General features: G+C 49.6%; 2 protein-coding genes across 3 annotated transcripts in view; one reads left to right on the top strand and one right to left on the bottom strand.

The window, feature by feature from the left end:
- The first annotated feature begins 283 nt into the window (after positions 1–283).
- LOC136794669 (octapeptide-repeat protein T2-like) lies at positions 284–1344 on the top strand. Its single transcript, XM_067040162.1, has 2 exons — positions 284–537; positions 777–1344. The coding sequence occupies exons 1-2, from the start codon at positions 284–286 to the stop codon at positions 1342–1344; spliced, it is 822 nt and encodes a 273-aa protein (XP_066896263.1).
- An 11433-nt stretch (positions 1345–12777) lies between these two features.
- Positions 12778–23551, bottom strand: part of NR6A1 (nuclear receptor subfamily 6 group A member 1) — a 210284-nt gene continuing 199510 nt past the window's right edge. For both annotated transcript variants that reach the window (XM_059073100.2, XM_059073101.2), the window contains exons 9-10: positions 19749–19901; positions 12778–18012 (exon numbers count right to left, since the gene is read on the bottom strand). In XM_059073100.2, the coding sequence (XP_058929083.1) occupies positions 17924–18012; positions 19749–19901 (242 nt within the window). In that variant the 3' untranslated portion in view covers positions 12778–17923. The remainder of the gene's footprint in view (positions 18013–19748; positions 19902–23551) is intronic.

The following is a 23551-nucleotide window of genomic DNA, read 5'->3' as shown; positions in this document are numbered from 1 at the left end:
CAGCGCCAGTGGTCGAGGGCGCCCGTTGCAGGCCACCCATTAGAGCGCCCTGAGCAGCCCGCAGCACGTGTGCCTGGAGCAGCTCCCCTGCCGGGCCCTTGCGGACCCTGTCCCCACACTTCCGCCCCGCGTGCTCCCCAACCCTCCCAGGGGCTCCTCCTGAGCGGCCCCCCGCCGCGCCCGATCTGGGACTCTCGGATTAAATGCGCTTGGATCCGGATTCGTTCGTTTGAGAACAAAACCCCGGTTCTGAGAAAACGAGATTGTCTCGCCCGCCGGGGAGATGCCAACGAACACGGTCGGAGTGGGGCCCAAGCGTTCTGGGGATCGGACAGGGACGAGGGAGACAGAGGCAGAGTCTGAGAGAGGCCGAGAGATGGGCAGAGAAGAAAGCGAGAGACACCGACCGACGCTGCTTAACGGAGAGAGTTCCCCGGGGCGACAGAGACAACGAAAATCTGAGAGTGACAGAGAAACATTTATGCCCAGTCAGAGAAAACCTGGGGGAGATGAGAACGACGGAGAGCCAGGGAGATGGTAGAGAGTGGGGGGCGGGGGGAGAGAGAGAACGAAAGAGAGAGATAGAGAGATCAGAGACGCTGTCAGACAGAGGCCCGAAGAGAAAACCTGGGACAGACAACCGCAAAGCCAGAGACACGGTGATAGACGAGAGACAGACCGAGACACGGGAGATACCCAGGCAGAGAGAGTGACAGAGACACTGAGAGAAAACCTGGAGAGACGGAGGCGCCCGGCCAAGGGGTCGGGGACGGCAGGACGCACGGAAATCGGCCGGACCCGGGCCCCGAGCTCAGAGGCGCGGCCCGGCAGAGTCGGACCCGGACATGGGCTCGAGCTGAGAGAGGCGGAGAACGACGGCGCCCGCGCAGAGAGCCCGAAAGCGCGGAGCGCGGGGCCCCCAGGCCGGGAGAGACAAAGCCCGCGGGCGGCAGCCACCGAGACCGACCGAGGCCGTGCCACCGAGTCCGTGCCGCCGAGACCGAGACATCGGGCGGAGAGTCGGCGAGGAGGGCGCAGCGGGGACAGCGGGCGCAGGGCGTGGAGCCGCTAGCGGGGCGCGAGGCGCTGAGACCTCGGGCGGAGACCCCGCGGGCCCTCGAGAGAGAGGCCGAGCCCGAGGCGGGGGGAGAGACCTCGGGCGGAGAGTTGAAGTCCCCAGAAGGGAAGCGCGCAGAGCCTGGGCCCGGGCGGCGCGAAGGGGCGCGACGGCGGCCACGGCCCGCCCGGCGCCCACCTGGCGGCTCCTGGGAGCAGCAGCGCCCCGCGTCCCGCCAGCGCGAGCCCCGCACCGCCTGGCCGCGTCGCCGCCGCTGCCGGCGATGAGCCGCACCCGGGCGCAGCGCCGCCCGCCCGCGATGACGGCCGTTCGGGCCGGGGGCGGGGAGGCGGGGGCTCGGGGCTGGCGGCGCGGGGCCCCGGCGCTCCTCCACCCCGCCTCCCCGCCCCCGCCGCCTCCAGGGCCGCTCTGAGGCGCACCTGGGACCCGGGCCCCTCCGCCGCCAGTGCGTGCTGCGCGAACCCACCGAGCCGGGACCAGGGGCCGGCCCCTCCATATCAGCGCGTTCGGTATCCGGGGGCGGCGGCCGGGCCCGCGCCCTTCGCCGCCCCCTAGACGGGTTCGTGCCTTTCCCCTCACCCTCTCCCCACATCCCCATTCCGGCTCCCAGAGCCCGGGCACCCCGGAATCCGAGCAGGTGCTAGGCGCCTGGGAGCCTCGAGCCACCCGCCTGCGGTGAAAGGAGGCGAGTCCCTATCTGCACATCCAGCTTAGTCTTGGCGAGGGCCACGCTGGGGGCGCTGGCCGTTTGGCAGCGTAGAAGTAGGTAGGGCGAACATGGCGGGCCGTGGCCAAGGTATGGGTTCAAGGGTAGAAACTGGGTTCTCCCCCGGCCCAGGCACATTTCCTCATTGGAGTTTTAAGCAAATCTCCTCCCCTCTGTGGTCCTCAGTTTCCTCATCTGTAAAGTGGGAATGATGACTGGACTTCCTTAAGGGTGGTCGTGCGGATGAACCGAAGTGGTGTTGGCAAAGCACATGCCTGTCACTACGGCATCATGGAGAGCGTCCAGTTGGGAGACCTGGGACAAGCTCTTTCTCCTCCTTGAGCTTCAGTTTGCTTGGCTGGAAATGGGAGTCGTCCTAATCCCACCCTGCGAATTTTCCGAAGTCTGGTGAGGACCCGAAGCCAGCCACAGAAGGCACGGGAGCTGGGAGAACAGAGCCCAGGGACCGGAGAAATCCCTCTCCCCTCCCGTTCTGCGCTCTCACCTGGGCTGGGGGCAGGGCAAGAGAGAGTGCCCCGCAGCCCCGGGACAAAGGGGTCCTCGGGTCGAGCCGGGATGGGCTGAGCCATTGCTCTGGGCTGGGGACGTCTACTCGGTCACTCTCATTTTTCAAATGAAAAAACTGAGACCCGAGAGGGGAAGGCGCCTGCTTGCATCCTGCTCCTGCCCATGCCCCCTCGGGGCGCCTAGGGTCCGAGAGAGTGTTGAGAACAGCAAAGCCAAAAAGCCGTGATCTTCAAGCCGGGAAATACCACAATTATGCATTCGCAGCGACGCAGCGACCGAAAGGCTCAGATCTGAAGGCTGAAGGCTCGGACCCTTGGGTGCGGTCAGCTTCGTCTGGGCCTCTACCCCGAGGCCTCTGGCTTTGGTTGGAGCTGGCGCCTTGGTCCTGCGAGCCGAGACCCCAAGACCCCGCGCAGACCACGTCCCATCTCGCTCACTCAGCGGAATGAAGGACAGAATCTGCGGCCGACTTGCGATGCAAAAGCCCCGGCAGGTCACTTCGCTTCTCTAAGCCTCAGCTTCTCCGTATATAAAATGGAAAAGATCGGCCCTACAGAAGGGGTTCTGTGGTTTCCGTGAGAGTTCATGAAACAATCTCGGTGAGGAGGGAGGAAAGAGAGTTATTGCAGACTCCCCCCACTCCCCCATCCCAAGACCCTGAGAAACAAGAGTATCTGCAGGAGCTGGCGGGCGGGCGCTACTGCCTCTGAACCGTCAGGGAAGGGCCCTCAGAAAGTGGAAAACAGGAGCAGCACCACCTCTGCAGCACAGTGAAGGGGACTGAGGAGGAGGAGGAGGAGGAGGAGGAGGAGGAGGAGGAGGAGGAGGAGGGCTGGGCTGGGGAATCCCCAGTCAGCTTCTCTAGGGTGGAGCCCACGGGGGTCTCCTGGACATTGTTGAGGAAGACCCAGGCAGTGTAAGCACAAGTCTGGGCTGGGGACCCAGGGGGGCTGGCGGCTGGGCTCTGAGACTGTTCTCCTCTGCCCCCTCCACATGGATCCCCTCTCCCAGAGGTTCCACTATCACTGGTTGGGAGCCCTTGCGTTGACCCTTCAGGCTTCATTGCACCCACGCCTCAGATTCCAGCTCAACATGTGGGGAATCACAGCCCCTCACCCACCTACCCAGGGAAGCAAACACAGACCTGGCCCAGCCACAGAACTAGGACTGACAGATGGATACTGGACACAGATGCATTAATCTGCACAGAGACTCAGAGACATCCATGGAGACAGCACAGACTCTCAGGGAGACCCAGAGACCCAAAGACGGACCCAGAGACCACAGACATACTCACAGACTACGAGGCTTGGGCCAACACAGTCCTGTGGACACCCAGGCACCCACAGACAGCAGGACACTCACAGACCCCTGTAGGGCCTGTCCCCATAGGCCTAGCTCCTCCCATCGGCCACCCAGGGGAAAAGAGGCGGAAGCATGGTGGGAGGGCAGGTCTGGGGAGATCCCTGGCCCCTTCCCTGCCCAGAGTAGCGGGCACCAGTCACTCAGCAGCAGGCAGTGGCCGGCGCAGGCCGCAGGGAGGCACTGAGGAGGGAGGCTGACCATTAGAGGCCTGGGCCCAGGCCCTCACTTACGGAGCGGAAGGCGAGCTCTCACGCTGGATGAGGGTGGACACTGGGCACAGGGGTCCTAGCGGAAGCTCCAGCGGCCCAGGTGGGGCAGTGGCGACCGTGGGCACACGGGAGCTCCTTCACGCCACGGCGGGCGGCGGGCGGACAGTAGGCTGGCCCTGTCCGTCCGTCCTCCTCCTCCTCCCCGCCCTGGGTGGGGGGGCCACCGGAGGCCCAATTGGTCTCTGCCCCCACGTGACTCTCCAGGCCTCTCTCCTTCTTTGTTGGTGTTTCTCTTCATTTAGGTCTATTTTTTTTCTTCTCCTAAAAGAAAAAAAAAATACCCCTATCTATCTCGGGGCTGCGGATGGGGGCGGAGGCCAAGGCACTCAAGGAGGCCTTGGCCAGCTGGCTGTTCCAGGCTGCTGTGGCAGCCCAGAGGCAGGGACCCCACGTAGGCGGGTAGGCAGCCCCGCTTGTTAGCGACTGGGTGGGAGTGGGGCCTGATTTATGGGCAGCTCCCCCACCCAGCCTGCAGCCCGGCCTCTCTCCCTTTGAATGGCTACCTCCCTGGAGCCTGGCCCAGCGAGCGGGGTCCGGCCTGTCCCAGACATGGAGTGGAGTCAGGTCGGGCTGGCGTGGAGGCAGGGGCATGGATGAACTGACCAGGTGGCCCTGCTGCTTTGGCCTGGTCTTTTTACTCTTCCAGAAGGTGAAGAAAGGAAGAGGGGGACAGAAGGCAAGCAGGTGAGCTGAATAAACACCTCCCCATGTGTGCATTCCACGTTGGCTTCTCTGAACGTCACCATCCACCGAGGGCTGCTGATGCAGCTGGGAAAGTTGAGGCTGGGCTTAGACTGCCTCCAGAGCCAGGTGGTTGGTTACAGTGGCCCCAGCGTAGGCCAAGTGGGTATCTAGACCAGGAAATTTAGGGCAGGGCAGAGGGAAGGGGGTTTTTTCTAGAAGGCCAGGCCTCCCCATGCAGCTGAGGGTGTCCCTATCCAATCTCCAGGCCCACATACGTCCTGGTCTCGGAGGGCCCAATTGCTCCGCTCTGCACCCCGCCCATGCATGACTCATTCTTTTGTGCATTCCTTCATTCATCTCACAGTCACTGAGGGCACACTAGGTGCCAGACACTGGTCCAGGCACTGGAGGAAAGGGAAGAAAAGGAAAGAAGTCTCTGTCCTCAGAGGATTTACCTCCCAGCCTCTTGTCCTAGGTGGTGGGGAGGGGCACAGAGGGACCATGGGAGAATCCACACACAACTCCCTTCATTTGAGGAAATAGGCAAATCACACAGAACACCTCACTTATCTGGCTTGGGATGAGAGGGATTTTTCTGTATAACTAAAGCCAACTATATTTAAAACCTTAATGTGTCTTCCTCATTGTGCCACTTAAAACATTTTTTCCCAGTTTTATTGAGAAATAATTAACATACGTCACTGTATAAGTTTAAGGCATGTAGCATGATGATTTGATTTACATATATTGTAAAATGATTAACACGATAGGTAAGACTGTTTTTATTGTGAAAATACACACAAGACAATATGTTTTCTGACAATCATAACTGACTGATTCTACTGATTCAATATATTCTAATTCTACCTATGACATAGTTTGCAACTTATTCCCCACTGTGCATGACCTCATAATTATGTCTTTTTTACCCACAGAAGTTCTTACAGGATACACTTCTCTCACATATGACTGAACATAACTAGTCTCTCCATTTTAATATAATGATTTTGTTTCTAGATTAATACCACTCATCCTGTGCATTTAAAAAAGAAGTATTCCAGCAAATACCCTATATCACCAATATATCATATCTGTGTAAGAAAACTGAACAACAAGCAATCATGGCTGTTTGCACCTCTTTTGATCGGATACTTTGTGAAGTTTTGGGGATGAAGTTAAAATTTTTTTTTTAATTTTTACAAATCATGGATATATTGAGTCATTCTAAAACTATTTGACAAAGTATCCCATAAGAAGAGGTGCAAAGATGATTTCCCCACCTTCTTAAATAGGACAAACAGGGTCTTTCAACATCACAGCACCATGGAAAGAACCAGCCTGGCTTTGCCAGTCTCCTCATAAGGCCTTGAGTCTAGAGAAGAATTGCTGAGGCGCTAGTGGCAGAGACTCTATATTAAATCCCAATTCTTCTGTGTTCTAGCTGTGTGACCTGGGACCAGTCACTTCCTCTCCCTGGGTCTCACATCCTCTCCATAAAATGAGGGAAAAATGAGACAACACATGTAACATACTCAGTGGCTGCCTGACATGTTGTATGTGCTCAGTAAATGTTGGCAAAACACAAACCAACCAACCAAAGGACTGGCAGGTCTGTCCTTAGGGGCCCTTTCTGTGTTGAGTCTGAGATTGCAACATCATCCTGAACACTGTTTGCCCTTCTGTGATAGAATGACTCACCCCAGCCTGGGGAACCCTCAAGGAAAGGCTCAGGGCTGATTTATTTCTGAGTCCACAGCAACCAGCACAGACTGAGCATCAGCGAGTGTCTGTTGAATGACTGCTTGACGCTGTACCCACATGCTGCCTGTGGGTGTAGAGTTCTGCTGCCTGTTCTCCTGTCCTGCCGCCTTCTCTATATGCAGTCAGCTGTTACTTTCCACCACTCGGGCTGGATTTTCCTCACCCCAGTCACCCTGGATGTCTACTGACATCCTCTTCCTCTGTGCCGCCCCCTCTGCCCTCACCCTTACTGGATGAGGCATGCTGGGAGTGCAAGGCCCTAACGCAAAAGTGCCTCCTATTTGCTTGGTTCCCTATTAACCTTTCCACACCTGTGGTCAGTCACCTCTCTACCATCCTGGGAGGTAGGTAGTATTTTCTCCTCACCTTCCATGAACAATATTTGAGAGATAAGGAAACTCAGGCTCAGAGAGATGAGGCATCTTCCGAAAGTCACAGAACAAGGGTGTGATGGAATCAGCCTTCAAATCTAGGCAGTGGGAGTCCAGAACCTGGGCTTTTAGACACAGAGTCCTCTCTACTCTGCTGGGGCCCCTGGGTGGCCTATTTGTTCTTTCCTTCCAGCTCCAGCCCAGGTGGTCCCAGACCATGAGACCCACCCAGAGGGGAAGGAGAAGGGGTGTAGTCCTGAACCAGGCTCCCTCCTCCCTCCCTCCCTGGGCAAACAAAGCCCAGGATCTCTCTTCTAAGTGGGGACTTTCCCAAAGTGCCAGGCCTATTTCCTGGAGGTGGAACAAGGAACAAACAAACCAGAGACCCAGAAACTGAAATGGAGAAGAGAAAGAACTATCAGGCTGGGGTTGGGGTACAGTGTAGAAAGACAGAAAAAGAGAGAAGCCATGGAAAGAATGAGGCAGAAAATGAGACAGAAAAGGGAGACCCATTGACAGCATAACAGATGCAGAGATGGCCAGAGAGACAGAGAAGAGAGGAATGGGGGGGTCGAGAAGGAATGAGACAAGAAATGGGAGAGAGAGAGAGAGAGAGAGAGAGAGAGAGAGAAATTGGCTGAAGCAAAGAGTGAGAAAAGAGAGAGGCAGGGGCCCTGAGCTGGAAAGAGAGAGAGTGTAGATGTGAAGACCCCTTGCAGGGCAGTGGAGGGGGTGGGGCTGCTGGCAGCAGCAGAGGCCGTTTCCGCTGCACCCCTTATCAGCCTGCTGCCAGATGTTCAGATCCGATGCCAATGTCAGAGAAGTCCATAGTGCCGGGTCAAGGCCGTGGCCAGCGGGAGCCTCAGCTGCAGTGTGGGGAGGGGGGCCGGGGGACAGCAAAAGACCTGCTTGCTCTTCTCCCTCTGCCTCATGGCTCTCGGGGCTGGACCACCTGGTGAGGGTGGGAGAGACCAGGTGCCTCTGGGGGCTACTTTTCTAGTCTGAGAGCAAGGATTTGTGAAGGCAGAGTGGGGCTCCTGGCAACATGTGGAAATGTAAGCACATGGACATGCGCACATAGGCTCACACACGTGCACGAGTATGCAAAGCCACATGGGGACAAATCACAGTCCTGCTGAGCTGCTCCATGAAAGCACCCCTGTGCTGGAAGCCTGCTCTGCATGGTCAGCTTAGAGACCATCCCCCCACCCAGCCCCCTCACCTGAGCCAGCGCTGCAGCCAGAGCTGGACAAGTGAGACTCTGTGGCTGGCGGTGTTCCCAGGGCGCTCCGCTCTTCTATGAATGGCAATCTGCATGCCCTCAAGGGCTAGGCTGAGGGTCCTGAGACATTCTAGACTGTGAGGCCTGGTGGAGACCCTCAGGAGGAGATGCAGGAGATGGGTGTCTGGCAGGGCTGGGGTTCCAGCCTTGGGCCCGGGCCTCTCCGCCACGCTCCTGGAGCATGCAGCCACAGCTGGGGCCCCCTTCCTGGGGTAGTTTATCTTACAGTGCACACGCTTGGCCCTCAAGGGGTGACCCAGCCTTGCTCCCCACATTCCTCTTCAGCCATGCAGCCGGTGGGCCCCCACAGCCCTGAGACAGAGCCTGTACTTGGAGGTGGTCAGGAGCAACCACTCAGAGACACCCCACTGACCTCTTGGCCCCAGCCCTTTGCAGCTGTCTCTCTCTCTCTGCTTGTCTCTGCCACAGTCAATCTGTGTCTATCAGTTTTTGCCCCCGTCTTTCTCTGGGAACGTCCCAGTTTGTCTCTCCCTAAGGTCCTTGAGTGGGACCAAGTCTGGGGATACCTCTGCTCTTCTTTCTGGCTCAGAGTGGCCAGCCTCAATGGGAATGTATAGGAGAAATCAGGCTGTGGGCAAGGATCCTGGGCAAGTGAAGGCCTTAGACTCGTAATGGGTGAACCGGGACAGCCCAAGCAGCAGAAGTCCAGACCCCCTCCCACCCGCCTGCTAAGAGACAGCCCACATAATGGACACTGATCAGCGCCTGGAGCTGGTGGGCTCCCCCATGTATTAGCGAAGACTGTGGTGGGTGGGGGGGGTGTAAGAGGAGGAAGCTGGGGCTGGAGGTCTCGGCCTGAGAGCCTCCTTCCTGTTTGTAGGGAAGTGACTGCCTCAGAAAGCTGCTCAGGGCAGAGGAGGGAGGCCATGGTGACTTCCGGGAAGCTGGCCAAGGGCCCGAGGCCACCCTCCCCGTGCCCACATGGGGCCTGCCGGCCCTGGCTTAAAATAGTGCAGTTCCCCCACTGCTGTTGCTACCAGAGGCCAGCCCAGAACACAAAGGACTGCTGCTCCTGCTCCCAGCAGAGGCCCAGAGCAGAGGGGATTCACCCACCTACCTAACCCTCCCGACTGAAGGCTGTCTTGACTCTGTGTGTGTGTGTGTGTGTGTGTGTGTGTGGCAGGGGGAGTTGCAGAGAAAGCAGGGGTTCCTGGAGGCTGTCTTGACTGTGTGTGTGTGTGTGTGTGCGTGTGTGTGTGTGGCAGGGGGAGTTGCAGAGAAAGCAGGGGTTCCTGGAGGCTGTCTTGACTCTGTGTGTGTGTGTCAGGGGGAGTTGCAGAGAAAGCAGGGGTTCCTGGTTCAGAAACCCTGGATTCAAGTCTCGATCGAAGACTGACCAGCTGTGAGACTTTGAGCTGGTCCATCTTGTCTCCTTGAGCCTGTTTCCACTTACATAAAATAGGGTGAGTGTCTGCCTTTCAACCTAAATGAGGCCACATATACAGACCCCTCAGAACCTTGCTAAGCATACAGTAGACACAAAAAAATGGGAGTTCCCTTTGCCTCTCTTCCTGGCTGTGCCTCAAAGTCCTCAGCCTGAGGAAGGGCCTCCTTGAAGCTTTCCTTAGTTCCTACACTGCTCCTAGGACTAGGTGTTGAATAGGGAAGGTCTGTGGAGAGGGAGCTTGCAGGGAGGGCAAGGATGGGGCTGTGGTCTCCATGGTGAGACTTGTTGCCAAGGGAACAGGACTCCAAGAGCCCTGGGTCTGACAGTTGGGCACTTTTGCCACAGGATCTGAGAGAGGCTGATTACCACTGTGGACCTAAAACCTGGGTGGGCAGCCAGGCCAAGTCAAAGAGGGGGTTTCTGGCTTTTCTGGGTTTCTGCTATTGGAGTATGAGGGGTTACAGCTCTCCTCACACAGCTTCCTTTTATGGATTGACTTCATTGAGCCCCTACTTTGAACCATCTATAGTGAATCCTCCTTAAACCTCCAAGGTACAAGCACTGTCAACTCCATTTATCTGACAGGGACAGAGAGGATCAGAGGTATCTATCTGGGCCAAAGCCACATACGACTGGAAAAGGAAAGAGCTGGAATTTGAACTCAGGTGGTGAGACCCCTGGTTGATGTGTATGCTGTCACACAATCTGCCTGAGGAAAATGATCCCCGAGAGAGCTCCATGTATCCACATCCAACCTCATCCTAACACTCTCCCCTGCCCACCATTTCTGGGGGTTTCTGGCTTCAGATTCTGACAACCCAGATCTGCCAGCATGCCGTTTCCTCCTCAGTTAAATAGAGATGACCTTACCTCAGAGGGTTTGCATAAGAATAAGGGTCTCTGTAGATCCTAGTAGAAGACACTCAATCAGTGCTGGTTTTATTCATTCCTGAGGTTACGTACAAGTTATGTAAACTTAGGCACATTACTTAACTTTTCTGGGCCTTTGTTTTCTTATCTGTAAAATGGGATCATTATAGCATCAGCTTCATAGGGTTGAGGAATCAGTAATCAAATGCACATAAAATGATTAGCACAGCACTTAGCCTTGCTCTATATATGTTAATTACTTTATTATTCTTTACTTCCAGGTTATTGCCTGGCACTCAAAGAAACCAAAAGTTCAGCACTAGTTAAGTAGCAATTTATAAATTTAGAGCAGTGTCCTAAATTTTATTACATGGAACACTGTCCCAACAGTTTTAACAGGAGGAAAGAATGGTCCATGGTCAAATACTTCTGGTAGACCCTGAGCTAAACAAAATTAAAGTTTTCTTTAGGTAGGACTTCTCAAAGTCTTTAATATGCCAGTGAAGGTTGGGAACCAATAAGAGGAAGGTAAAGTGAGTGCAGTATTTCCCAGATTTTCGGCAGTAGAACTCCTACTTCTCTTTCCGTGGAGACACCTGTGGGTTCTCTACATTCTGAGAAACCACAATTTGGTGTCTGTAGCATTCTACATATATTTGGGACAGCACTGCTTTTCAGATCAATTTGGGTCTGTTCATTCACCTCTTATAGAAATTAATCCTTTATTAGTTTAATAGAGTTTTGTTTTGTTAATAGCAAAAAGTTCAACCAAAGGCCATTCCTGAGCTTTGTTACAAACTCCAGACATTCATATTCAGCACTATTTGAGTTTGCTAAGGCCCAGGAGGGAGGAAGCCTGTTGTAACTTTGGTATCAGATAGACCTGGATTCATAAGCCAATTCTGTCACTTACTTGTGTGTCATTTTAGGCAAACGGCTTAACTTCCTCGAGCCTCAATTTGCTTATGAGTAAAGCGGGGCTGAGACCTATACCTTGCAAAATTGTTAGGAGGATTATAGGAGCCAAGGCATGTAAAACACCAATCCTAGAGCCTGGCGCTCACTACTAGGCTTTTAGCAAATATGTTCTTTGCACCTCTGTGTCTTATCTGTTCCATCTTGTGGGGCAAAAAAGAATCTACTAATTAGTTCTGCAGCATTTCCTTTATTCTAAAACCATCTCTTTCAAACCTCAAGGGATCTCTGGTCCCTTGTGCTGGAGGAGGCTGAGGTATGGGAAGGCAGCTGGGCTTCCCCTCATTTCACAAATGGGATTTAACAGAACTTGATCAGACTCCTCAGCCTTTATCTTCCCAAACTGAGTTTTCATCTTTCCTATCTGTCTTCAACTAACCCTCAACCCAAACTCTGCCACTTCTCTGATCTTAGGAACAGCAGGATTACAGGACAGTTGGGCAGATCTAGGTTCAAGTCAGGACTCTGCCACTTCCTGTGTGACTTTGGGCATATCCCTTGACCTCTCAGAGCTTCCATTTTCTCAGCTCTAGAAAACCTCATCTATTTTCTGGAAAAACAGGTATTAACTGGTTGGACCATAGTGACATACAGGCAGGCCACCCATGAGCACACTGTTGTCACTGAGATTTAGCTCTTTCCTGAGATTTAGCAAATGGTTTTCCTTCCTCTAACTCCTGAATGTGGCATTCAAGGCTCCAGGTGCTTCTCCAGCCTCCTCTTGCAAAAACCTCCCATCTGCCACCATTCCTGCCATGGCAGAACCCTGTTATGTCTGAATATTCCATGTTTCTGATTCACAGCTGGGCCTTCAAACATGTTGTTGACCCCTCTGACTTGGTCTATCCTCCTCTTTCTGTCTGGTTACTTTCTTCAAGGTCTACCTTCAACATCATCTGTGAAGCTCTTCCTGAGTCCCATGACCTCTCAGAGACTCCATTTTCTCAGCTCTAGAAAACTCGTCTATTTTCTGGAAAGGCAGGCATTAATTGGTTGGACCACAGTGACATAAACGTCCATACACATCCCCACATACATCCTTAATTACAATCCTGATCCCACTGTACTGCAAAGGTCTGAGTTTGCCTCTCCTGCTAGCCTCAATTCCTCTAGTTGTGCCACTTTCTGGCTGGTTAGTCCCTTACCCTCATTTAATCTTAGTTTCTTCATTTACAAAATAGAGGTAATAATTCTTGAAGTTCAAGAAGGTTCAGGTTTGTGAAAAGTCCCAACACACTGCCTGGCACACAGAGCAGGCACTTCAGTCAGTATTGGCTCACTGATTCAAACAGTTCTGAGAGATATCTCTCTGCCAGACTCTCTCAGCAATAGGAAGTGGGCGAGTATCAGCTACAAGCAGAAGCAATTGGTCTGAAGGCACACCCAGCTCCTAAGGACAACCCATCGTCCCTCCTCAGAACCCCAGATATGCTTCACAAACAGATGCCATGTGCAGAAGGATTCACATTTATTGGTTCAAATACAGTACCTAACATTTGCTAAACATGCATTTCACACTAATTGGTCACATTTCCACAGGTAGTCAATTCACAGAAAAGGGCCCATCCCTTGCCAGATGGCAGGGTGGGAGGTAGCAGAGGGCCTGGGTAGCAGAGCCCGCCAACTATCACTTGGTCATGCAGGATTGATGGAGCCAGGTTGGCGGGCAGCCCTTGGCCGGCCCTTTGGGGACAAGGGCTCAAAGACATCCTGTTTACTCGACTCCTATACAGGACTGTGGGTAGAGGTGGGCCTCGGGTAGGTAGCCCAGGGGTAGGCTCATGGATGCACATGCCACCAGAGCTCCTGAAGGTGGTGTCACGGGAGGTGGGCTCCCTGTGCCTTGGATCATAGGAAGGAAATGGAAGCCTCTTCAAGGGGGTGGCTAGTCCCTGGCTGGGCAGGTGGGAAGGACTTCCCAGACATGGCCCAGACATTACAACACAGCCACAAGCCCCTATCGCAGGTCTGGGATGGCAACATAGACAAAAACACCAACACCCCAGGGCAGGCGGGGTTTCTTTCCCAACAGAAACATGTAAACAGAGCAGGAGCTACAGTATTCTTTTCCCACAAGATTCCTCAGAGGAATAGACCAGGATGTCACTCAAGAGGTAGTTTTTTTTTTTTTTTTTCTTTTTCATGGAAATTTGAGTCAACAACATCATCACCTATTATAAGACATTTCAGAGAAAGAAAACAATGGTAACCAAAGGGCAAAAATGATCCTTTGGCTGGCAGGGCTGGCTCTCGGATTTGGAAGACTAGCCTCCACCATTAAGACAACTTTTTTCTTGGGCTCGAAGCAAGCTCTGGCCGGATTCACAGCTTCCCTTTGAGCCTGCAACTGATTCCTGAGCAGGCTGTGGCCCATTGAGGGCCGCAGGCCCAGAGAAGGGAGGCCAGATGGGGACTGGATTAGGTAGAGGGACCAGGCATCTTGTGAGCCGGTAGAGGCAGGGTCACTGTGGCTCATGTTGCAGGACAGCCAGAATTCTTCAAGTCTCAAGGGAGCCCAGCTCTGGCCAAAGTGGAAGCCCCAGCATCTTTTCTGGGGGCCCTGCCTCTGAGGAAACAGTCCAGGTCTGGCTCCCAAGCCCAGAAAAGAAGCTGTTGCTTGTGGTAGCCAGGAGAGGGGTTTCTGGGGACCCTGTAATTAAATACACATCCCTGAGCTGTGGTCCTAGAAACCCTTGCCTCAAGGCTAACCAGTTTCCAGCACCTGGTGGAATGATTGCCGTTTCTTATCCTGAGACACAGATAAAACATCATTTCACAGACACTGGACATAGATGCTTCAAGCTGAGGGAAAAGGGAGGAATGATCAACTGCAAAGGCAGAGGGGAGTGCAAGGGGGACTCTCATGGATCAAGCTGGGGAAAGTAAGAGTGGTGGGTTTTTTGTTTAGTTTCTTTTTCTTTTTTTCTTTTTTTTTTTTTTACTTTAAAAAAATCAAAGAAAAATTTAAAGTTTAATAAAAGGGCTGGTCTAAAAGACTGGATTTCTTAAAACAATTGCAAAATTTTAAAAAGCAACAAGGAAAAAAAGACATAGACCAGGGGCCCAGAGCTAAAGTCTTGGAACCACTGCTCAACTTCCTGCCCTGCTGGGAGGCCAGAGTCCCTTTACTTTGGCCAACCTTGGACATGGCCTAGATGTTGCCCATACTGGGTTTGTCTATCTGTTTCCGTCTGCCCCATTCCCCAGTAAATTGAGAACACACAAACAAAGGTAGGATATGGGCAGCAGAGCAAGGCAGCTAGCTCAGAGAGCCCAGGGCTTTAAGGACCTGGTGACACACTGGCCACGGCAGGACTCTCTTCCCTGACAAGGGGTGGCAGGTGAGAGGCACGGTGCTGTGGAGAGGGTGACTGTCATGATGCCATGGAGACCCCTCAGTTCCCTCTATCCCTCCTCCTCTGGATCTGGGGAACAGGACAGAGGTTCATGCCTGCTGCTTTCTGCCCCTGGAGGTTTGCCTGCCTCACTTACGGATCAGGCCTGGCTGGGGGGCTGGGTATCCTCTGAGCCAGATGGAGTGCTTTGAGACAGGTTCTGGGGAGTTTCTCCGGACTGAAGTTAAGACCACCAAGCCTTGTGAAAGACTCCAAAAGTCTACAAAGGAGCCATAGAGCATGGGTTGTAGGTGAAGTTCCAAGATTCCAAACTTCCGTCTTGGGTCAAGAAAACATTCAAAGGGAAAGGAAGGGAATAGCTTGTACGTATCAACGCAGTGCAATGAGGTGGGATTCTCCTTTACCACACAGCCTTCAGGGTCATATTTTTATGGTGGAAAAATTCTCACTCAAAGTGAGTGCTGCTTGTGGCAGGGGATCAGAGAGAGGACAGAAGGGAGGGGAATTACAGACAACATGCACAACTTTTTTCTTTTCCACTAGCAAAAAGGCTACCTGTTAACCAAACATCATGGGAAGAAAGGCAAAAAATAAACACATCAAACCTCCCCCTCCAACCTTTCTCTGTGTCCTTCAAACTGAATTCACAAATACATCTAGTGGCTGACCTAATGTCTCCACACTGCTAGCTACACTCCTACCTTCCTCTCATAATACCTGAGTTTGCGACGCAACACAGTCACTTTACCCTGTTTAAAAAAAGCCCACGTCATAAAAGGACTGGGTGCAGAAGACATTAAAGGTGGTCCACAGGTCAGGCTCCGGCTTGGAACACAAGGCCACTTGGCTCAGAGATTCTGCAGGGCTCTCAGCAATGAATGGGCTCTTTGTTCTTGTGGAATCTGCTGCAAACATTTGTAAAAATGGATTTGTACAATGGCAACTTGCAGAACCTTTCCCCCACTCCACAAATTAACAACTTGCTCTGTTTAATGCTGCATTATTAAAGAGACATGTTGCTGCCTCATGGAGAGCAGTTCCCTCTGATACCCAACCCAACCAGTAAAATGCTTAATTTAAGAGAAAAGCAATTTCAAAAAATAATAATAATTTGGCCGATGGAGTAGGTCTAGCAAAGAAAGATGCAGTACATAAGAGCCGTCCTGGAGAAGGGGTGGGTCTCTGATATGTGTATCCTCCCCTACCTTGAGGAAAGCGGCTCGGAGTCTGACCTGTAGCCAAAGAGTGTGATCTAGTTGGTTAAATAAAAGAGCAGAAAAACAAAACTATTGTGAATTTAGAAATAAACAAATACACACACACAAATCTTCCCATTGACATGTGAAAAACATTCTGGTTGGCGCTTTTCCTGAGGACCACGTCTCTTTTTTTTTTTCCTTTCTCAGAGCAAATGGGGAAACGGCATTGGGAAGTAATGCTCTGAGTTTTTGATCCATCAAGGGACAAAGTCATCACTCTGCTGGTACCCGTAACATTTCACCGGAAAGAAAAAATGACAATCTGACACGGACTACCCGATATGCGCACAATGTGGTGGCCCTCTGAGTAAGTGTGCTAGGCTGAGCTGGGAAGAGAGCAAACAGCCTTTGACTAAAGAGGCAAAAGGAGGTCCCGCAGGCCCCTCAAGCCTAGCCAGGGATGTACCCAGCTAACTGGCCTGTCTGCTGCATTGGCTGTGGGAGGTACGTGGGTTTAGGCAGGGACAACTGTTGTAGTAAGGCAGAGAAGGGAAAAGCACCTGAAAGAGTTCCATGACAGACCTTGTGTGACTGCTGGCCAAAGCCAAGAGGGTAAGGAACATTTCCCAGGACTAGGTGGGGCAGGTAGTGAAAGAACAAGGGGTCCAGGCCATACCTGCAGAGGGGGCAGCCAGGCCTTTAGGAACATGAGGTAGTTTAAAGCCCCCCTTCCCTTCCAGGAGCTTTGGACACTAGCCCTCCAGACCCTGGTCAGCCAGGCCACTGATAGAGTAAGGGGCAGCTGGGCCACTCTGGGTCTTGGGCTTTACTATTCTGAAGAAACCTGGTTTCATTTTGGGAGAGATTAGGAGAGCGTGGAGTAGAATGTAGGGGCAAAAATTCTGGTCAGCAGACGGGTGAATGATCCTCCCAGCTGTTTGGAAAGGAGACTGCAGTTTCAGATTCAGATCTGGAGGTGGAATGGGATGGGGTGGGGAGAGAAACAGGGAACTCCAAAAGAGGAGTGTTTATGCTATTAGCAGTCTGGTCTTTGTCCCACTACTCTCTGAAGGTGAAAGGACAGTAAATCAGTAGTGGGCGTCAGGACTCTGGACATGACATTCTGAACTCACCTGTTTTTTTCAAAGGGCCAATAGGAAGTCAAGTTTATAAGGGAGAGGCAATGCGTCTAAGGAAAGAAAGGAAACTAGGTAGCTGTGAGCCCCAAGGGAGATGGTAGGCAAATCCCAAGGATTAGCTTACTGCTAGGGCTTTGCCTAAGTGAAAAGGTGACAGTGGCAGAAATTAGTAGTGGTCGTATGGATGGTGGGGAGGGGAGGCGCCACAGTGTGGTGTGAGAAAAGAAACCCTTCTTTCTGAGGACTCGTCTGGAGGGAGGACAACTAACTTAGATTTGGTCACTGTGTCCAACTCTCAGCTTTCATGTTTTCCAAAGAAAAGAGATAGCTAAATCCTCATCTCTTGTCCTGTTCCCAATGTCTCACCCACTTTGCTTAGTAAACCTCCTAATACCACTTTCCCTTTTATGGTGTGCTCTCTTACCTGGTAATTCTGGAGCTAGAAAAAGGCAGTTTGCTCTCTGACAGACAAAAATGTATGAATCTGCTGAGAACATGTGGAAAAAGTAGGGTTGGTCACACCCCTCCCTTTCCACTGAGGTAGTCATCTTTGTCAATATTATGGAAATAGTCATCTCAGCCCCATCCCACCCTCTCCCTCAAAATACAAAAGAACTATCTCTAAACAATGACAACACTGTAACATTAAACATCTTCACATTCTGTAAACTGCAAGGAAATGCATCGGCTGCATTCACACAAAAGCATGTGCATCATGTTGAAGGCCATACATTCAACTCTGTCGTGAAATAAATATATAGAAAAATGAGGTTAAAAAAACAAGACAAACAAACAAAAACTCTTTTGCTATGGAGGCAACTGGCAAGGCTGCTCCACAGCCTCCATCTTGGTCTCTCTGGCTCTTTCTTCCGGAGCCTGTCCTGCCCACCCCAGGCCTTGCCATTGGCCTGAGGAGGGGTGCTGGGGACAGGTCACTCCTTGCCCACACTTGTCTTGCAGGAATGCAGCACCACCTTAAAGAGGAGGGGCAGCTGCTCCAGGGGTACATTCACCATCTTTCCTGGGAAAAGGCAGACAAAGAAGAGTTAGCCGTGGCCACTAGTAGAAGGGCATGTTTGCCTCCTCTTGGGCTGGTGAAAGAACACTGCCTTTTCTAGTGACTGGGGCGAGGAAAGTGCCAAGAGTATTACAAAGGTAAAACAGACTGGGCTAACATCCTATTAACCCAGACCTATTTTGGTGCCCTAGGGAGTCCAGTAATGGTGCAAGCTCTAATTGTTGCTACTATCCAAAGAATACTGAACTCTATGCTAGGTGTTTAAATACATTATCTCATTTAATTCTCACAATATTTCTGTATGACCAGATTTTACTTTTTATCCCCATTTTACAGATGAGGAATCTGAAACTGAAAGGTATTCCTAGATGTCCTCTTAGAGCGAAAATAACATGAGAAACTTATATCCTATTTCATTTCCTAGTAGATTCTTTAACAGTATTCTATAAAGTACTGCTCTTCAGAATAGTATAATGGGTTAATAAAACGTAACAAGGAAAAAGGAGGTGGGGTTTACAGGGGCAAATAAATTGAGAAATTCAGGGTTTAAACAGGTTTTTTTTAAATTGGAGGACTTCTAAGAGCACTCGGTATGCTAATATATTTTGTAAATATGAGGCTATAGTTCTTCTCCCATACGAAACCCTCCAGTCACCTGGCAATTTTTTTTTCTCAAATACTGATGACCAGGCTCCACTCCAGATCAATTAAATCAAAATCTTTAGAAGTGCAACGCAAGAATGGATATTTTTTAAAAGCTTCCCAGGTGATTCCAAGGGCTGTCAGTGTTGACAACCCAGCTCTGTGGGGGAGAGTGGGGTATAATTATTGACCTGTATTTCAGAGCACCTGATTAATATCTTGTTTGGTAGAACATAGTTTTAAAAATGCTGAGACATACACTATCAAAACACTCCTAAAATTCCAATAGTTTATTTAAGTCCAGTTCACATCTCCTAGACTATTTTGTGGCCCAAAAAGTAAAATTTGATTTATCAGACTGAAAATTTTTTTCCTTCAAAATTGTACTGATGAATTTTACAGGAACAATCTCAGCCCAGCGGTCACATTTCTGAGTTGCCCCTCAGTATGTGCTAGATAACTATAAACAAGAATCTTTACCCAATGAAGTAATGCAACAACAAAAGCCAGGACTTCATGTTGAAATGGACCTATTTAAATGTCAAGAAGCTCAGAAAGGGGTCAAGACCACAAAACAACTAAAACAAAAATTCCTTTGTGAACACAGAATTTTTGAGAATTACTTTAAAGATATCACTTTTAATGAAAGATCCTCAAAAACCTATAGGCAATTTTATGAAATAAAATCAATTAAAAAATTGAGATATAGTTAGTTCACATGCCATAAAATCCACCCTTTTAAAGTATATAATTCAGGAAATGACATTAATTTGAGAAACTCTGAGCTTCTTTCCCCATCCATAGAATGGCCATAATATCACCAACCACCAGTCCTGCAGAAATTGAGATTAAATGATATCAGGTCACAAAGGACCCTGCACATCACAGGAGCTTAGGAAATGTCAGATTCTCTTCCCTACAAAGAAAAAAACAAACTTCTCATTATAATACAACTTTTCTGAGGGCAGGGGTAGTACCTCTTTTATTCAGCTGGTGATAGGCCTGGCATCAGCATCCTGAAAACACTGCTTTCCCCATTCCCTTCACAAGTTAAGAAAAGCAAGGAAGGGTTGGAAGCCCAGGACCCAGAATGTTACCTGCAATATAGCGAATCTCAGGTAAGCACATCATGAGGTCAGGAAAACGGTTTGGCTGATGTGTATACTTATACTCAGTGAAATCCTGGCAAATGTACCAATATCGTTTGTTCAATTGTTCCAGCTGTGAGGCACTGGTCAGGCCCCTGATATCTGTGAAAAAACCACAGGAAATGGGAGGGGCTTTATAATGTGGAAGAAACACTGGCTCCTTGAATATGTGTATCTTTCAATGAAAAGTTATTAAACATTGTCTCAACAGGGGATCTTCTCTCTTTCTGACATGGAGGAACAAAAGCTCTGGGTAAGGGAAGAGAAATAAGATAAAGGAAAAAATTATCAAGGATAATCACTAGACTGAGCACCCTGAGGGCTAGGCTTATCTTTCTCAACTCTGTACCCAGCTTCCAAGCATAGGGCTTGGCACAAAATGGGCACCAGTGGATGTTGAACAACTAACTGAACAATCTACCTTTCCCAATTTATCCTTCACAGTATCTTTAAATTTGCTCTTTGCTGGAACCATTCAGAAGTCTTCACGCTTCTACATATAATTACACATGGTCTCCTACGTGCTTCTACTCATACTATTCTACCTGGGCCACTGGTATTCTACTGGGTCACTCCAGTTTTTTTCTGTATATAAGCATACCTTGTTTTATTGTGCTTTGCTTTATTGCACTTCACAGATATTGCATTTTTTACAAATTGAAGGTGTGTGGCAACTCTGCACCAAGCAAGTCTATTGGTGTCATTTTTTCCAATGGCATTTGCTCATTTCATGTCTCTTTGTCACATTTTGGTAATTCTTGCAATATTTCAAGCTTTTTCATTATTATTAGATTTGTTATGAGGATCTGTGATCAGTGATCTTTGATGTTACTATTGTAACTGTTTTGGGGTGCCACAAACCACGACCGTATGAGACGGTAAACTTAATTGATAAATGTTGTGCGTTCTGACTGTTCCGTTAACTGGCTGTTCCACTGTCTCTCTCCCTCTCCTCGGGCCTCCCTATTGCCTGAGACACAACAATATTGTAATTAGGCCAATTAATAATCGTACAATCGCCTGTAAGTGTTGAAGTGAAAGGAAAAGTCACATATCTCTCATTTTAAATCAAAAGCTAGAAATAATTAAGCTCAGTGAAGAAGGAATGTCAAAAGCCGAGACAGGCTGAAAGCTAGGCCTCTTGTGAGTTAGCAAAGTTGCGAATGCAAAGGGCAAGTTCTTGAAGGAAACTAAGAGCACTACTCTAGTGAACACACAAATGATAAGAAACCAAAACAGCCTTATTGCCGATATGGAGAAAGTTTGAGTGGTCTGTATAGAAGATCAAACCAGCCACAACATTCCTTTTAACCGAAGCCTAATCCAGAGCGAGGTCCTAACTCTCTTCAATTCTATAAAGGCTGAGAGAGGTGAGGAAGCTGCAGAAGAAAAGTCTGAAGCTAGCAAAGGTTGGTTCACGAGATTCAAGGAAAGATGCTATCTCCATTAAAGTGCGAGGTAAAGCAGCAAGTGCTAATACTGAAGCTGCAGCAAGTTATCTAGAGATCTAGCTAAGATAATTAAAGAAGATGGCTACACTAAACAACATATTTTCAATGCAGACAAAACAGCCCTATATTGGGAGAAGACACTATCTAGGACTTCATAGCTAGAGAGAAGTCAATGTCTGGCTTCAAAGCTTCAAAGGACAGGCTGACTCTCTTGTTAGGGGCTAATGCAGCTGATGACTTTAAATTGAAGCCAATGCTCATTTACTACTCTGAAAATCCTAGGGCCCTTAAGAATTACGCTAAATCTACTCTGCTTGTGTTCTATAAATGGAACAACAAAGCCTAGATGACAGCACTTCTGTTCACAACCCAGTTTACTAAATATTTCAAGCCCACTGTGCAGACCTACTGCTCAGAAAAAAAGATTCCTTTCAAAATATTACTGCTCACTGACAAAGCACCTGGTCATCCAAGAGGTCTGATGGAGATTTAATTTTGTTTTCATGCCTGCTAACACAACATCCATTCTGCAGCCCATGCATCAAGGAGTAATTTCAACATTCAAGTCTTACTATTTAAGAAATACATTTCCTAAGGCTATAGCTGCCCAAAGACAGTGATTCTTCTGAAGGATCTGGGCAAAGTAAATTGAAAACCTTCTGGAAAGGATTCACCATTCTAGATGCCATTCATGATTCACCGGAAGAGGTCAAAATATCAACATTAACAGGATTTTGGAAGAAGGTGATTCCCACCCTCATGGATGACTTTGAGGGGTTCAAGACTTCAGTGGAGGAAGTACTGCAGATGTGGTGGAAACAAGAGAACTAGACAGAATGAGAAGTGAAGCCTGAAAATGTGACTGAATTGATGCAATCTCATGATAAAACTTTAACAGATGAGGAGTTGCTTCTTATGGATGAGCAAAGAAAGTGGTCCCTTGAGATGGAATCTACTCCTGCTGAAGAAGCTGTGTGAAGACAGCTGAAATAACAACAAAGGATTTAGAATATTACATAAATTAGTTGATAAAGCAGCAGCAGGGTTTGAGAGAATTGACTCCAAATTTGGAAGAAGTTCTACTGTGGGTAAAATGTTCAAACAGCATTGCATGCATGCTACAGAAAGTTCGTTCATCAAAGAAAAAGTCAATTGACGTGGCAAATGTCACTGTGGTCTTATTTTAAGAAATTGCCACAGCCACCCCAACCTTCAGCAACCACCACCCTGATCAGTCAGCAGCATCAACACTGAGGCAAGGGCTTCCCTGGTGGCGCAGTGGTTGAGAATCCACCTGCCAATGCAGGGGACACGGGTTCGAACCCTGGTCCGGGAACATCCCACATGCCACAGAGCAACTGAGCCCATGCGCCACAACTACTGAGGTCGCGTGCCACAACTACTGAAGCCCAAGTGCCTAGAGCCCGTGTTCCGCAAAAAGAGACGCCACCGCAATGAGAAACCTGTGCACCTCAACGAAGAGTAGCCCCTGCTTGCCGCAACTAAGAAAGCCCGCATGCAGCAACGAAGACCCAACGCAGCCAAAAATAAATTTAAAAAATAAATTCAAACAAAGACAACACTGAGGTCACCAGCAAAAAGATTACAACTCGCTGAAGGCTCAATGATGGTTAGCATTTTATAGCAATCTTTTTTTTGAGGTGTGTACTCTGTTTTTTAAGACATAATGCTACTGCACACTTAACAGATCACAGTATAGTATAAACACAACTTTCACAGGCACTGGGAAACCAAAAAATTCATGTGACTTGCGCTATTGCAATATTCACTTTATTGTGCTGGTCTGGAACCAAACCCGCAATATCTCCAAGGTACGCCTGTAGACGTCTCTCTCATTCTCATATATGTATATATATATATTTTATTATATAGTGTGTTCACATACATATAAACACACACAATCCCCCTTCTTCACATATCGAATATAAATATTCTCTACATAAATCTTACCCAGCCTTTGAGGCCCAGCTCTCAGATCTCTGGTCCTCCAAGTAGTTGTTACTGATCTCCCCCCATCTGAGGCTCAAGCAATGTAACAAGTGCCATCAGAATGTATACTTCTTGAGGCCAGGAACCTGGGATCTAATTTATTTCAATGTCTTTAATGCTCAACACAGGGTCTGGCCTAATGGAGGTACACAGAACACCAGATAAATGCATGAAAGGTGCAGAAGCAAGAGGAAGAGGTCAGTACTGAGGGAGGAGTGGGCAAAGAGACGGGGATCAAGAGTCTCTGGACTAGGAAACTGAATACAGGAACACAGCATTTTCAATGTCATA

This window comes from Kogia breviceps, chromosome 8 (genome assembly GCF_026419965.1).
Source record: "Kogia breviceps isolate mKogBre1 chromosome 8, mKogBre1 haplotype 1, whole genome shotgun sequence".
NCBI classification, from domain to species: Eukaryota; Metazoa; Chordata; class Mammalia; order Artiodactyla; family Physeteridae; genus Kogia; species Kogia breviceps.
Note: the sequence above shows the minus strand (reverse complement) of the source record. Positions and strands in the feature narration are given on the sequence as shown.

Coding starts and splice junctions, on each gene's coding strand:
- LOC136794669 (XM_067040162.1), top strand. CDS start 284: ATGCCAACGAACACGGTCGGAGTGGGGCCCAAGCGTTCTGGGGATCGG. Junction 538..776: donor GACGGAGAGCCAGGGAGATG/GTAGAGAGTGGG, acceptor CGGGGACGGCAG/GACGCACGGAAATCGGCCGG.